General features: G+C 57.5%; 3 protein-coding genes across 3 annotated transcripts in view; all 3 read right to left on the bottom strand.

The window, feature by feature from the left end:
• Window positions 1-381: 381 nt before the first annotated feature.
• On the bottom strand, window positions 382-5,547 carry tmem104 (transmembrane protein 104). The gene is made up of 9 exons (XM_068749403.1): window positions 5,503-5,547; window positions 4,343-4,464; window positions 4,188-4,269; window positions 3,995-4,094; window positions 3,820-3,903; window positions 2,312-2,411; window positions 2,138-2,234; window positions 1,947-2,038; window positions 382-1,730 (listed from the first exon to the last, which is right to left on the bottom strand). Exons 1-9 carry the CDS (start codon window positions 5,545-5,547, stop codon window positions 959-961), a joined length of 1,494 nt encoding a protein of 497 aa, XP_068605504.1. The 3' UTR covers window positions 382-958.
• A 1,115-nt stretch (window positions 5,548-6,662) lies between these two features.
• LOC137905201 (5-hydroxytryptamine receptor 3A-like) lies at window positions 6,663-10,967 on the bottom strand. The gene is made up of 9 exons (XM_068749410.1): window positions 10,924-10,967; window positions 10,697-10,859; window positions 8,617-8,661; window positions 8,440-8,549; window positions 8,148-8,320; window positions 7,904-8,064; window positions 7,627-7,837; window positions 7,400-7,552; window positions 6,663-7,271 (listed from the first exon to the last, which is right to left on the bottom strand). The coding sequence occupies exons 1-9, from the start codon at window positions 10,965-10,967 to the stop codon at window positions 7,015-7,017; spliced, it is 1,317 nt and encodes a 438-aa protein (XP_068605511.1). The 3' UTR covers window positions 6,663-7,014.
• Window positions 10,968-11,873: 906 nt separating this feature from the next.
• The window catches only part of tsen54 (TSEN54 tRNA splicing endonuclease subunit), a 4,804-nt gene continuing 3,405 nt past the window's right edge, over window positions 11,874-13,272 (bottom strand). Inside the window, exons 9-12 of the mRNA XM_068749405.1 lie at window positions 13,121-13,250; window positions 12,932-12,992; window positions 12,523-12,636; window positions 11,874-12,199 (exon numbers count right to left, since the gene is read on the bottom strand). Of these exons, the coding sequence (XP_068605506.1) occupies window positions 12,049-12,199; window positions 12,523-12,636; window positions 12,932-12,992; window positions 13,121-13,250 (456 nt within the window). The 3' untranslated portion in view covers window positions 11,874-12,048. The remainder of the gene's footprint in view (window positions 12,200-12,522; window positions 12,637-12,931; window positions 12,993-13,120; window positions 13,251-13,272) is intronic.

Here is a 13,272-nt window from a genome sequence, read left to right on the forward strand (position 1 = left end):
CATGGACACAAAAATTACCAGAGTTCGTTTCCCCGGATGGTCCGCTTCGTTTGGGCAGGTGTGAAAGCTCATCCGAACTTTGGGGGGGTTGGAACTGGTCTCTGGTGGTTCCAGTCTGCTGGCAGCTGACCAGCCTACTGGGCCCAGGCTGTCCAACGTCAGCAGGCAGACGCCTCGGCATCTGGACCCGGGTGCCGACCCAAGACTCCGGACGGGTCAGGGTTCAGGCCCGGACGTCCAGCTTTGACGGGGCCGAGTGAGCGTCCCACAGGGGAAGAACGATCCCATAAATGGGCTGTGGGGGGGGGTTAAACAGCAGCAAAACACTGGCAGGGCGCGCCGAGGACGTGGGGGGGTGGAAACGCCCACCGATTGGTCGGGTTGTCAGCAGGACTCCACGGAGACGACTCTGAAGGTAAAGCTTTTATTTAATTAGTCATTAAATCATGTAAACAATCAGATCAAAGGCGTCGCTCACGGCGTGACAGACCCCCCCGGGGGCGTGATTAACATTCAATCGTGCAGCCCTAGAACACACCAGAACCTGTTGCAGAGTAGGCGGAGTCAACAGAAATGATGTCATTTAAAGGAGCAGTTCACCCAAAATAAAGAGTCGAGATCCATTTTCCTTCACGCCGGTGGAACGGCGGGCGAACCAGTCCGTCCGTCCGTCCGTCCGTCACACGGCGGCGAGGAGATTCGACTCAGGTTTGCTCCTCCCCCTCCTCCTCCTGGAAGTTAACAGTCTTTGCAGGTTTTCTAAACCCCCAATCCCACCTTTACACACCTGGGTGCAGTCGCAGCCTTTCACACCCCCTTCATGCACCTTTACACACCTGCGTAAACGTAACCAGGTCACCCGCCGTCTGACCCCAGCAGAACTTCACATTAATTAGATTCATGGCCGTGAATCACTGAATTTATTTAAAGCCACGGCGTCCGACCGGCAGCAGCTTCTCTACGGTCCCTTGTGGGTTTCCGTCAGGATGATGTTCGCCGTGACGAACATGAGGCAGGAGGCGGCCCACAGCAGCACAAACCACACCCACAGGTTGTGGTGGAAGGGCGAGCGGTGCTTGTTGACGGCGTCCCCGCCCATCACCGGCTGCAGGCGGCGCCTGCCGTAGTACACCAGGCAGGACGGGACGACGTACTGGATCCCGGTGCCGGCGTAGGCTCCCGTGATGCCCACCAGGGTCTCCAGGTTGTGGGTGCAGAAGGCCACGGTGACGGGGGGTATCAGGGTGATGAGCGGGAACACCACGCGGTCCACCACCCAGGGGTAGGCGCCGCCGTCCCGGTGGAACAGCGTCTTCCAGTTGTTGCGGAGCGTCACGGCGATGATGGGGAAGTTGGTGCTGATGGTGAAGACCGGGAACAGGCCGAGGAAGTAGCGCAGGAAGGGGACGTCCAGGACGGCGCAGTTGTCCGTGAAGTTCAGGGTGTACATGTCGTACAGCAGCGAGCCGTCGAAGCACAAGATGGCGGTGAGGGACAGCAGGACGTAGAAGACCAGGATGAGGACGTAGTCGGCCAGCACCAGGACGCCCACGCGCCTCTTGTCAGAGATGGGCGTCACCAGGGACGGCAGCGAGTGTTGGCACATGAAGGAATAGACGCACACGCCGAACAGGTTGGGCACCCCCGACAAGGAGGCGGCCGGGGGGCGGCCCTCGCCGGTGCCTTTACTGATCCGGATGACGGCGAAGACGATCATCATGGTGAACGCTGGAAGACAGACGGAGACGACAGAATCAACAGGGCGAGGAGGCGGAGCATCACACGGAAGGAGGAGGGGTCAAATGTCTAAACGGCTCGGGTTACAGAGTCATCTACGATCAACGGCTGGGACGTCCACGGGTCCAATCAGGAATGAGAGGAGACGGGATTCAGAGACACGGAGCAGGACCCGACCGTGGGGGGGGGGGGGGGCTCTTACCGATCCGATCCAGCGCATCAGGGAGGTGAAGATCTGAAGATATTTGGTCTTCTGGGCATTGAAGAAGGTGAACGGACCCACCAGGAGCATAAAAGCAGTCTGCAGGGGGGGGGGGGGGGGGGCAGAAGAACTGGTCACTGACCCGTAGGACACACAGAGGCAGCAGGAACCAGACCCGGGTCTGCTGGGTGGACCCACCAGAAACACCCGGTAGGCGTCCTCCCTGCTGACGGACCCCCAGCAGGGGTCGGTGTCGTTGTACTTCAGGCCCCCGGCGCCGCAGGAGTGGTTTCCACTGCACAGGACAAAACGTGATGTCATCAGCAGTCGGACCAATCAGAGTCAGAGTCAGGCACGCCCCCCCCCCCTCACCAGGTGACCTCCATCAGTGACATGGGCACGGCGGCGGCGTAGATGGCGAGGTCTCCGTACAGGTAGACGATGATGCAGACGTAGAACATGTTGACCCCCCCTGGGGGACAAGAAGACGCGTCAACAACCGGACCTCCAGGCTCGCTGCGGCGACGCCTACTTTTATTATGGCGGCCACACCAGACAGGAAGTGAAGAACCGCAGAGTCTTCACATCTCACGACACCCCATCCCCCCGCGGGGGGCGGCGGCCGTCCAGGCCCGGTGACGATGTGAACAGAACCGAATCCAAAGAGACGAACTCTCGTCAGGCGCTGGGCTGCAGGTTGACCGGCCGCCGCCGCCTGGCAGACAGCGCTCGCCCCCCCCCCCCCCCCTCAGATTCATCCCGCCGAACGCAGGAGGTTTAAAGTTAGACCCACTAAACTGGGTTCTGCAGGACCCTGAAGCAGCCAGCGCTCCTCGTCTCCGCCCGGCGGACGTCTTTTGTCCCGACGGACTAGCGTCTCCCAATCAGCCAGGCTGCAGAACGGGCCTTTGAAGCAGCAGCGAGACGCATCGCCATCCGTCCTGGCCCCGCCTCCGACCACAAGCTCCGAGGAGCAGACGGACGGACGGACGAGGACCAAAGACCCCAAAGATCTGTCCTCGCCTCCACAATGAAATCTGGATCGCTCCGGCCCTGGAGTTGAAATCACTCCCAGCCCCTCCCAGTAGTGGGCGGGGCTGGGACCAGCTGATCGGCACGGCGAATCAATAGACCTGATTCATCGGCCATTCAGGTAGAAGATGCTGACGCAGGGGCAGCGTCCGGGCGTCTCACTCCGCCCATAATCAGCTTTATGGGCGTGGCGGTCAGAGCGGCGCACAGAAAGCGGGCCCCATCAGCATTCCCGTCAGCGCCCCCACGCCACCGGCACGCCGCTTTCAGTCGAGGAGGAGGGGACAGCTTTTCATTACCGGACAGAAGGACGGCGTCTCACCATGTGGACAGTTTGCTATGAGGGAAGGCCACGCCCCCTCCGTCCGGGACTAATTCATTTGTGATTCGCTGGGCAGCTTTCCCAAAGCGTGGAGAGACGGGGGCGTGCACGCGGCCCGCTGCAGTGGCGTCACCGGCGAGCACGTTAGCGCCGTCTCCACACGGGGGCAGCGGGTCACCCACTGCACCCCCTAGTGGTGAAGAGCTGCAGGGCGGAGCGAGGAGGCGCAGAGGACGCCGCCACAGCTTTGACCTTTTTGTTCCTGCACCAATCGGGACGCTGCAGAACATCGAGTCACGTGCATCGGCGTGATGCAAACAGGGGGGGGGGGGGGGGGGCATGCAGACGCTGCACTGGCTGCAAGGTCGGTGCGTGTGCCTCAAGGTGAACGTGATGAAGGCTCCTCACAGTCTGTATCATACGGGGGGGGGGGGGGCATTGATGGATTCTCACGCAGGTAATTATTTCATATGTAATCACCCCCCCCCCCCCCCCCCCCCCGCCTTTACGCCCAGATTAGAATCACCTTTATTGAAGAACATGGAGGCCATCTGACCCATCTCCACCCGCTCCACGATGTCGAAGTGGTCGACGTGACCTGCTGACCTCTCTGTGGAGACAGTCACACACGGACCTGCAGAGACGCGAATCAAACGCACCCCCGGCGCTCGCGGGTCGGAGACGGACGGGGACCCCGATACTTACGGACCGACAGATGGGCTTGCTCTCCGGCTCCGATCGCCCCCGACACAGGACGTCGTTGTCATTGGAGTACTCAGAGCTGGAGTCGCTGTCATCCACCTGGGGACAGGTGGACACCACGCGGGTTCACTTTGTGCTGGGGGGGTGTGTCTGATGACATCACCGCTGACCAGAGCACCTGCAGGTTATTACCTCCTCCTGCTCCCGCCTCTTCCAGCGCAGCTGAGCGTTCGCCGCCGCCATGGCCTCGATCATGAAGGTGGTGGTCATGTAGCTGGAGAAGCACGAGACATAAGGGGCGGGGTCTAAACTACAGGTAAGGAGTGGTGCAGGAGAACCAGACACACCTCATGAATCCCAGGAAGGCGATGAGCGCGAGGCTAACCGCCCAGCCGGCGGCGGCGAAGGCCCGGGGCATCGTCAGCGCCCCCGTGCCCACGATCAGGTTGAACATGTACACCAGACCCACCTGAGGAAGACGGGACCCAAACAGCCACCAGCATCAGGCCCCTCCCACTGATCGAAATTTAAATAAAGCGCTGTTCAGTCACCTGGTTGGTGGAGACCCGACTACCCCGTCAGAGCCCGCCCCCCCCGTCAGGTGGAGTCTTTAAACATTCAAAGCCGTCCTTAACTTGTGTCAAAGTCATGCTGATGTCAGCACGGCGGGGGCGGCGAGGGGGGGCGGCGAGTCAGCAGTTTAGCTTCCTCTTATGGTCAATGCACGTTTATCAGCACCACCCCCTCTACGTCCAACTAAACCAACCCCCTCTACGTCCAACTAAACTAACCCCCTCTACGTCCAACTAAACCAACCCCCTCTACGTCCAACTAAACTAACCCCCTCTACGTCCAACTAAACTAACCCCCTCTACGTCCAACTAAACCAACCCCCTCTACGTCCAACTAAACTAACCCCCTCTACGTCCAACTAAACCAACCCCCTCTACGTCCAACTAAACTAACCCCCTCTACGTCCAACTAAACCAACCCCCTCTACGTCCAACTAAACCAACCCCCTCTACGTCCAACTAAACTAACCCCCTCTACGTCCAACTAAACCAACCCCCTCTACGTCCAACTAAACCAACCCCCTCTACGTCCAACTAAACTAACCCCCTCTACGTCCAACTAAACCAACCCCCTCTACGTCCAACTAAACCAACCCCCTCTACGTCCAACTAAACCAACCCCCTCTACGTCCAACTAAACTAACCCCCTCTCCCTTCTAACTAACTAAACTAACCCCCTCTCCCTCCTAACTAACTAAACTAACCCCCTCTCCCTCCTAACTAACTAAACTAACCCCCTCTCCCTCCTAACTAACTAAACTAACCCCCTCTCCCTCCTAACTAACTAAACTAACCCCTCTCCCTCCTAACTAACTAAACTAACCCCCTCTCCCTTCTAACTAACTAAACTAACCCTCTCTCCCTCCTAACTAACTAAACTAACCCCCTCTCCCTCCTAACTAACTAAACTAACCCCCCCTCAGAGCAGCACTCACCAATGGAGAGTAGAGCTCCCCGGTCTCTGTGATCCCGCCGGCCATCGCTGCTCCTCGCCTGCAGGAAGACAAGCAGTGGACAGCGTGGGGGGGGGTTGGGGGGGGGGCATGTCCAAACCTCAGCACCCTTCTACCGATACGGTCCCTGTCCAATCTGTGCCCTCCATCCCGCTGTGGCTGGGGGGTCGTAGATTTTAATGACGCAAACGCTCCAAAATACACTGTAAAAGGTAAATCAAACTAAAGCAAACTAACCCTGGGGGCAAACAATCCACGTCAGTGACGCACAGCACCAATTAGCATATACAGGTATAAATATACCTGTATTTATACTGTGTCATCTATTAATAAGGAGACGCCCTGCAGGTCGCTACGTCATTATCGAACGGACGGTCAACACTCTCACCTTACTTCCCAGGTATGAAGTTAGCTGCTAGGCTAACAGGAAGCTCCGAGCTCTCGGCTGAATGAACGCAGGCGTCACCTCGCGAACATGTCCGGTTATAACGGGGGGGGGGGGGGGCGTCCAACTAGCCGTTAGCTAGTAGCTAGCAGGGTTACGACGCCCAGCTAACGAGCGGCGTTAACTAAACCATCAGCTGATCCGCTCCAGCACGAAGACGCCGCGCTTCCGCTAACATGAGTCGAACATCCGGTAGTGGATTTCAAAATAAAATATACTATTCCTGGTTGCTATAAGATGCTTTTAATTAGAAGGAAACCAGCGTCGTAATGTTTAGCTTCTCGCTCCAGTCAGCTGATTCGTTTGGTTGTATTTTCCTGACGGGATTTACCATATTAGGTTCGTTGCTATATACTGTAGGATTATACAACTGAGCTGAAACAGCAAATGTTAAACCCGCTCCTTCGCGCAGCACGGTGATCAAAACGACCGTCCGCTCAACCAGCGCGTCCAGTCACGTGACGCCCCGGAGCCGCGGCTGCGTTAGTTTGCGTCTCAGGTCAAATGACGACACCGTCTTGTGGAGGCATGCTGCCCTCTTGTGGAGACATGGCGCCGCTACAATGAGCATCAGAAGTTTACAATCAGCATAAATATACACGCAAGCAAATGTCTCAAAACGTCTCATCAACCTGTAACTTGGTACACTTATAGGTGACACATAGGGCATTTTTTAAAAATGTTTATAATAGTTTAGAATGACCATAGCATAATTACTGTCGTTGTAGAATTCTGGTAGACCGAGTGATAAATGATATAGTTCATAATGACCGCACGTTTAGAGGCGCCGCATGATTCCGTGTGATAAATAATAAATGTATTCATCATCATCAGGACTGACGAGACGACATTCCTTCATTTTCTCAGATTCAGACCGACATGAACACAAAACAGTTTCATTTGTAATCATAAAATGAAATGCAGTATATAGTAATGTTCCTAATCAGTGCTTTATATGCAGTTGTGTGTCTGAAGATCACAATTATAACAGAAGAGAATAAAAAGGACGCCAGACTGGGTGAGGTTCAGTTCACCCCCCCCAGCGTCGTTCACAGCATTGCGTGGGACACCCACGCTGCATACATGTAGCTCAGAAAGACAGCAACAGCTACAAAGTAGAGGACGAAGAAGACGGCGTCTATGATTTCAGCCATTCGGCGGTAGGTTCCGTCGCCCCGCTCTTTGACTCGTCTCTCGGCTTCTTCCCGTAGCACCGCCACCGCCTGCAGGATCTGCTGCAGCCCGTCCAGAGGAAGGTCACTCTGCTCCGGCTTCACCTGCAGCTTCTCCTCAGCTGCAGCAGGTTCTGTGAGAGCAAAGGAAGGATAGCGCTCCATGCCAAATGGCCACGCCCCGATCAGATGGACTTCACGGGACAAGACGAAACAACAGTAACAACCAAATGGACACGAGGCTAAGGAGGGGACACCTCACCTCCCAGGTGGGCGTCCTCCGGCTGCTTGTCCCTTTGGGCAGATGTTTGAGCCGTCCTACCAAAATAAGCGTCGAGGTCGATCAGGTAGCCGACCAGGATGGCCTCCAGGACGCTGACCCCCACCAAGCCGAAGACCGCCACACAGTAGCTGGCTGGAGACAAGAAAGGTCGTGTTTGTGAGACAAATGATGGCGTTCTCAAAAGGGACGCCCGTCCTCAGACTCACCGATCATGGGCAGCCTGTCTTCGGTGGAGGGCAGCATGTCCTGAAGGACGAGCAGCAAGACGGAGATGGACAGGAGCACCGTCACCTTGAAGCTCAGCTTCTCTCCTCTGGCCTCGTGGATGAAGAAGGAGGCCAGATCCAGGACCAGCAAGGCGAGCAGCGGCACGATGAGGTTTATAACGTAGAGCATCGGCTTCCTGGCCAGAAACACCTGGAACGTCACCGGCCAATCAGAGACAGCCGCTCAGGCTCCGGCTCGCCGCGACCCGTTTCTTACCATGTAAACGACCTTGCTGGAAAAGGACTCGCCGCTTCTCAGGTAGTCGACGGCGATGTCCATCTTCCTCAGATCCCACTCTCCTTGCGTGGACATGAAGCGCTCGGCGACGTGCGTGAGGACCGAGCCGTTGTTCAGCGCCCCCATGTGGATGGAGGACGCTGCGCACGCACACGCACGCACACACACAAACGGCGTTAGCGCGCCGCAACCGCAAACACCAACGTCAAGCAAAAGAAGGGACCTTCAGACGACGTGGACAAGAACGTGATGTTGCACTGCTGCCGGTCGAACGGGAAGAGCCGCAGCCCCAGCCGGCAGGCGGTGGTCAGCCGCTGGCGGGCCGTGGTGGACGCAAAACCCGAGTGGTGCAGCTTGACCACGGGACTCGTGTAGATGCTCCCGGTGTCAGAGACGCTGTTTAAATGCAGATATTTAAAGTCGTCAGCGCCGGGCTGCGGTCCCGTGCACGGACCTTTTTGAAAGTACCAACCTACAAATCCACAAAAAGCAAAACGCCATTGGATTCTACGTACTCCTCCAGGATGCTCACATCTGGGATCCAGATGCTGGACGTGGGAACCGTCAGGTACTCTATCCCACAAAACTCCGTGGAGTTCCAGGTGAGGAATTCACTGGACCAGCTCTGGGAACGGAGGCTTCCCGTTAGAACCGATGACGTTTAAACACGCCTGAAGACAGTCGGTTCCTACCATGTGACGCCAGACGTGACTCGAAACCGTCTGAGCCTTTTCATCCTGCAGACAATCCGCAGAAGAGATGGTTCAAGAAAGCGTCGTCTCCGGGGGAAAGCGTCGTCTGCGGGGGAAAGCGTCGTCTATTGGGGAAAGCGTCGTCTCCGGGGGAAAGCGTCGTCTCCGGGGGAAAGCGTCGTCTACGGGGGAAAGCGTCGTCTCCGGGGGAAAGCGTCGTCTGCGGGGGAAAGCGTCGTCTGCGGGGGAAAGCGTCGTCTACGGGGGAAAGCGTCGTCTGCGGGGGAAAGCGTCGTCTCCGGGGGAAAGCGTCGTCTGCGGGGGAAAGCGTCGTCTGCGGGGGAAAGCGTCGTCTACGGGGGAAAGCGTCGTCTCCGGGGGAAAGCGTCGTCTAGGGGGGAAAGCGTCGTCTGCGGGGGAAAGCGTCGTCTACGGGGGAAAGCGTCGTCTACGGGGGAAAGCGTCGTCTCCGGGGGAAAGCGTCGTCTGCGGGGGAAAGCGTCGTCTGCGGGGGAAAGCGTCGTCTCCGGGGGAAAGCGTCGTCTGCGGGGGAAAGCGTCGTCTGCGGGGGAAAGCGTCGTCTGCGGGGGAAAGCGTCGTCTGCGGGGGAAAGCGTCGTCTGCGGGGGAAAGCGTCGTCTCCGGGGGAAAGCGTCGTCTGCGGGGGAAAGCGTCGTCTCCGGGGGAAAGCGTCGTCTCCGGGGGAAAGCGTCGTCTGCGGGGGAAAGCGTCGTCTGCGGGGGAAAGCGTCGTCTGCGGGGGAAAGCGTCGTCTGCGGGGGAAAGCGTCGTCTGCGGGGGAAAGCGTCGTCTAAGGGGGAAAGCGTCGTCTCCGGGGGAAAGCGTCGTCTACGGGGGAAAGCGTCGTCTACGGGGGAAAGCGTCGTCTACGGGGGAAAGCGTCGTCTGCGGGGGAAAGCGTCGTCTGCGGGGGAAAGCGTCGTCTACGGGGGAAAGCGTCGTCTCCGGGGGAAAGCGTCGTCTCCGGGGGAAAGCGTCGTCTAAGGGGGAAAGCGTCGTCTGCGGGGGAAAGCGTCGTCTCCGGGGGAAAGCGTCGTCTACGGGGGAAAGCGTCGTCTAGGGGGAAAGCGTCGTCTCCGGGGGAAAGCGTCGTCTCCGGGGGAAAGCGTCATCTCCGGGGGAAAGCGTCATCTCCGGGGGAAAGCGTCGTCTAAGGGGGAAAGCGTCGTCTAGGGGGGAAAGCGTCATCTCCGGGGGAAAGCGTCGTCTCCGGGGGAAAGCGTCGTCTCCGGGGGAAAGCGTCGTCTCCGGGGGAAAGCGTCGTCTCCGGGGGAAAGCGTCGTCTCCGGGGGAAAGCGTCGTCTCCGGGGGAAAGCGTCGTCTCCGGGGGAAAGCGTCGTCTAAGGGGGAAAGCGTCGTCTACGGGGGAAAGCGTCGTCTAGGGGGAAAGCGTCGTCTCCGGGGGAAAGCGTCGTCTCCGGGGGAAAGCGTCGTCTGCGGGGGAAAGCGTCGTCTCCGGGGGAAAGCGTCGTCTACGGGGGAAAGCGTCGTCTGCGGGGGAAAGCGTCGTCTCCGGGGGAAAGCGTCGTCTCCGGGGGAAAGCGTCGTCTCCGGGGGAAAGCGTCGTCTCCGGGGGAAAGCGTCGTCTGCGGGGGAAAGCGTCGTCTCCGGGGGAAAGCGTCGTCTACGGGGGAAAGCGTCGTCTACGGGGGAAAGCGTCGTCTAGGGGGGAAAGCGTCGTCTACGGGGGAAAGCGTCGTCTCCGGGGGAAAGCGTCGTCTGCGGGGGAAAGCGTCGTCTGCGGGGGAAAGCGTCGTCTGCGGGGGAAAGCGTCGTCTGCGGGGGAAAGCGTCGTCTACGGGGGAAAGCGTCGTCTAGGGGGGAAAGCGTCGTCTAGGGGGAAAGCGTCGTCTCCGGGGGAAAGCGTCGTCTAGGGGGAAAGCGTCGTCTACGGGGGAAAGCGTCGTCTACGGGGGAAAGCTTCGTCTCCGGGGGAAAGCGTCGTCTGCGGGGGAAAGCGTCGTCTACGGGGGAAAGCGTCGTCTACGGGGGAAAGCGTCGTCTCCGGGGGAAAGCGTCGTCTAAAGTTTTCACATTCATTAAAACAAACGTTCAACGTACCACTTTTAGAATGCCGTGCAGCAACATGTCCACCCAGACCCACGTGGGCGTCGTCCAGTTCCTCACGGGCCGTGTGATTGACACCAGGTGATTGGCTGTGTCCAGCTTCAGGTGTCTCAGGAGACTCAGGTAGGAGCAGGCCGGCTGCTGGACGCTGGACGCCCTGGCTGAAGGAAAGGGCAGATGGGAACCGGCTCCGTTCACAAAGCAGCTCTCTAATCAAGAACTCACCAGCGAAGGCCAGAACAAGCAGAACCCTCAGCACCGCCATGACGGTTTGGGCTCACCTCCACCTGAGAGAAGCCTTTTAAACACACGGAAGAACAAAGACGCAGGAGAGACAACAAAGGACGGAATTAAACACACTCCTCTGCGGCTCCGCGCTGAGGATCCATTGTTGTCCTGAAGTCAACAACGGTGTCCATGACCCGGGGCGGTCCAGAGGATCCGGCTTCTACAGGACCGTCTCTGGCCCTCAGACGAGATGCTTCTTTCAGTTCTGTTCCCACAAAGGAGCCACCTGTCTTCTGAAGCCCCGCCCCCGCCCCCGCCCCCTGCTGGTACTGGACAGGTTCCTGAGATGGAGGATCACTTCACTCCTATTGATTAGTCCCTCGGAGGGCAGTTTCACACATTCTCCACATGACGGACACGTAAGACACAAAGCAGAGCAGCATCGTAGGAAAGGTGCTAAACAGAGCAGACCGGTTCCATCCAGGTACCCCAGCGGGGTCACCCCCTCCCTGTGGCAGGGAGGGGGTGGGTACCAGGGACGGGGGTCGGATCAGGACGCCCGACGGTCCAGACGGTTCCTGTTCGGAGGCTTTATTCAGGTTTCGCTTTGAATCAAAGCTTTTTGTGGCTCTATTTTCTAATCTGTCGCCTTAAAGTCATAAATCCTGGTCCAATATTTACATTTCCGCTCCGTCAGGAAGTCATTTGCATAAACAAATGATTTTATAAAAATGGTTTCCGGTATATGAAAAGATTGTCCTGCTAGCAATAACGCTCGTCAATATTGACCCAGGTCTAAACCGACTCAAGCAGAAGGTCAACAGGAAGTCAGCAACAGCTTGGATCAAAGCCCACGGGCCGCCCAGCAGAACCAGAACCAGGGATCACTGAGGCCCGCCTCTTTGGTACCGATTGATGAGACGGGTTTTACACGCTTCTGTACTCAAGTGCTTTAATCATGCGTGAAGACACTGATCACATGATCGAGGTCTTCGATTAGAATCAATATGTAATTCTATCAATCTTGTTATTTACATTTTAAAATGATCACTTCTACAACTTCCCGTCTTTACGGCACCCAGAACAGACCCAGAACCTCCAGAGGTCCTGGTTCCGTCTCAGGGGAACACCTCTCTGGGCAGCTGGAAGTCTCTGAAGGTGTAGAAGGAGATGTCTCCACGGTCCACCACAGCAAACACCACCGGGACGTCTCCGCTCTGATTGGCCAGCTGCTTCATCACACGCAGGTCAGGAACGGCTCCGTCGAAGCTGAGGATCCGAGCAGAACCGATCACATTGATTTGACTGGAACATAATAGGCGTGTCGTAACTCCTGCTGACGGAGAACCTTGCCACGGTTCCTGCTGGTGGAGAACCTTGCCAAGGTTCCTGCTGACGGAGAACCTTGCCACGGTTCCTGCTGACGGAGAACCTTGCCACGGTTCCTGCTGACGGAGAACCTTGCCACGGTTCCTCCGGGTCGATCGTATTTGTAATTAACTTCAGATGGAGCCGCGGCGTCTCTTATCAGCCGCTGATCGGATCAGATTAACGGCTGCTCTGCGTAAGCCGAGCTTGAACACACAGCCTACCTGCACACGCACACGCGGGTGGACGGGTCCCCCGGGCTGCTCTTCTTGAAGTGGGACACGGAATCCGGCTGGTAAACATCGAAACGGATCCTCCATTCATCTGAAGCCTTTATGCTGAACGACCAGAACAACAACAGCGTCAGGAGGCGGAGACATCTTCAAAATATAGTCACAAACAAAACGCTGATCGATCAATATCAGAAAGAACCAAGCGCTAAAACTAAATCGATCAATAGCAGAAAGAACCAAGCGCTAAAACTAAATCGATCAATATCAGAAAGAACCAAGCGGTAAAACAAATCCCACAGAGCAAGCCTAAACTGAAGCCGTTACCATGGAAACATAAAGAACACAAACAAGGTCTGGGGTCACGTGATGCGGGTCGGCCTATCACAGAAGGACATGATACCTGGACACGCCCTCCAGCAGATGTGAAGATCGAACCACGCTGATTTTATCCAGCAGCTCACCTGGAACAGAAACGGACGGATCAGCAGCATGCAGGGACCAGATGGGACCCGGGTCTGGCAGGGACCAGATGGGACCCGGGTCCGGCAGGGACCAGATGGGACCCGGGTCCGGCTCCATGTGGTCTCACCTGTGGGGATGGGTCGACTTGGGTCATGCAAGGGCGTGACTTCCCTGTTCCACAGGTGTGCTGGCCGCCGGTTGCCCTGCCGGCGTGCCAGGAGGTCCCGATACTCGGCCCAGTTCTTGCACCGCCGAACCTTCAACGGGACAGAAGGTGTC

The sequence above is a fragment of the Brachionichthys hirsutus genome, chromosome 16 (genome assembly GCF_040956055.1).
Source record: "Brachionichthys hirsutus isolate HB-005 chromosome 16, CSIRO-AGI_Bhir_v1, whole genome shotgun sequence".
Classification (NCBI taxonomy): Eukaryota; Metazoa; Chordata; class Actinopteri; order Lophiiformes; family Brachionichthyidae; genus Brachionichthys; species Brachionichthys hirsutus.

What these genes read in the sequence shown, in the direction of transcription:
- tmem104 (XM_068749403.1), bottom strand. Translation starts at nt 5,547, where the DNA reads ATGGCCGGCGGGATCACAGAGACCGGGGAGCTCTACTCTCCATTG. An exon ending in AGAGGCGGGAGCAGGAGGAG is followed by an intron (nt 4,095 to 4,187) that starts GTAATAACCTGC and finishes ACCTGTCCCCAG; the next exon opens with GTGGATGACAGCGACTCCAG. An exon ending in GCCCATCTGTCGGTCCGTAA is followed by an intron (nt 3,904 to 3,994) that starts GTATCGGGGTCC and finishes CTGTCTCCACAG; the next exon opens with AGAGGTCAGCAGGTCACGTC.
- LOC137905201 (XM_068749410.1), bottom strand. Translation starts at nt 10,967, where the DNA reads ATGGCGGTGCTGAGGGTTCTGCTTGTTCTGGCCTTCGCTGGTGA. An exon ending in TGCACGGCATTCTAAAAGTG is followed by an intron (nt 8,662 to 10,696) that starts GTACGTTGAACG and finishes GATTGTCTGCAG; the next exon opens with GATGAAAAGGCTCAGACGGT. An exon ending in AGACAGGCTGCCCATGATCG is followed by an intron (nt 7,553 to 7,626) that starts GTGAGTCTGAGG and finishes TCTTGTCTCCAG; the next exon opens with CCAGCTACTGTGTGGCGGTC.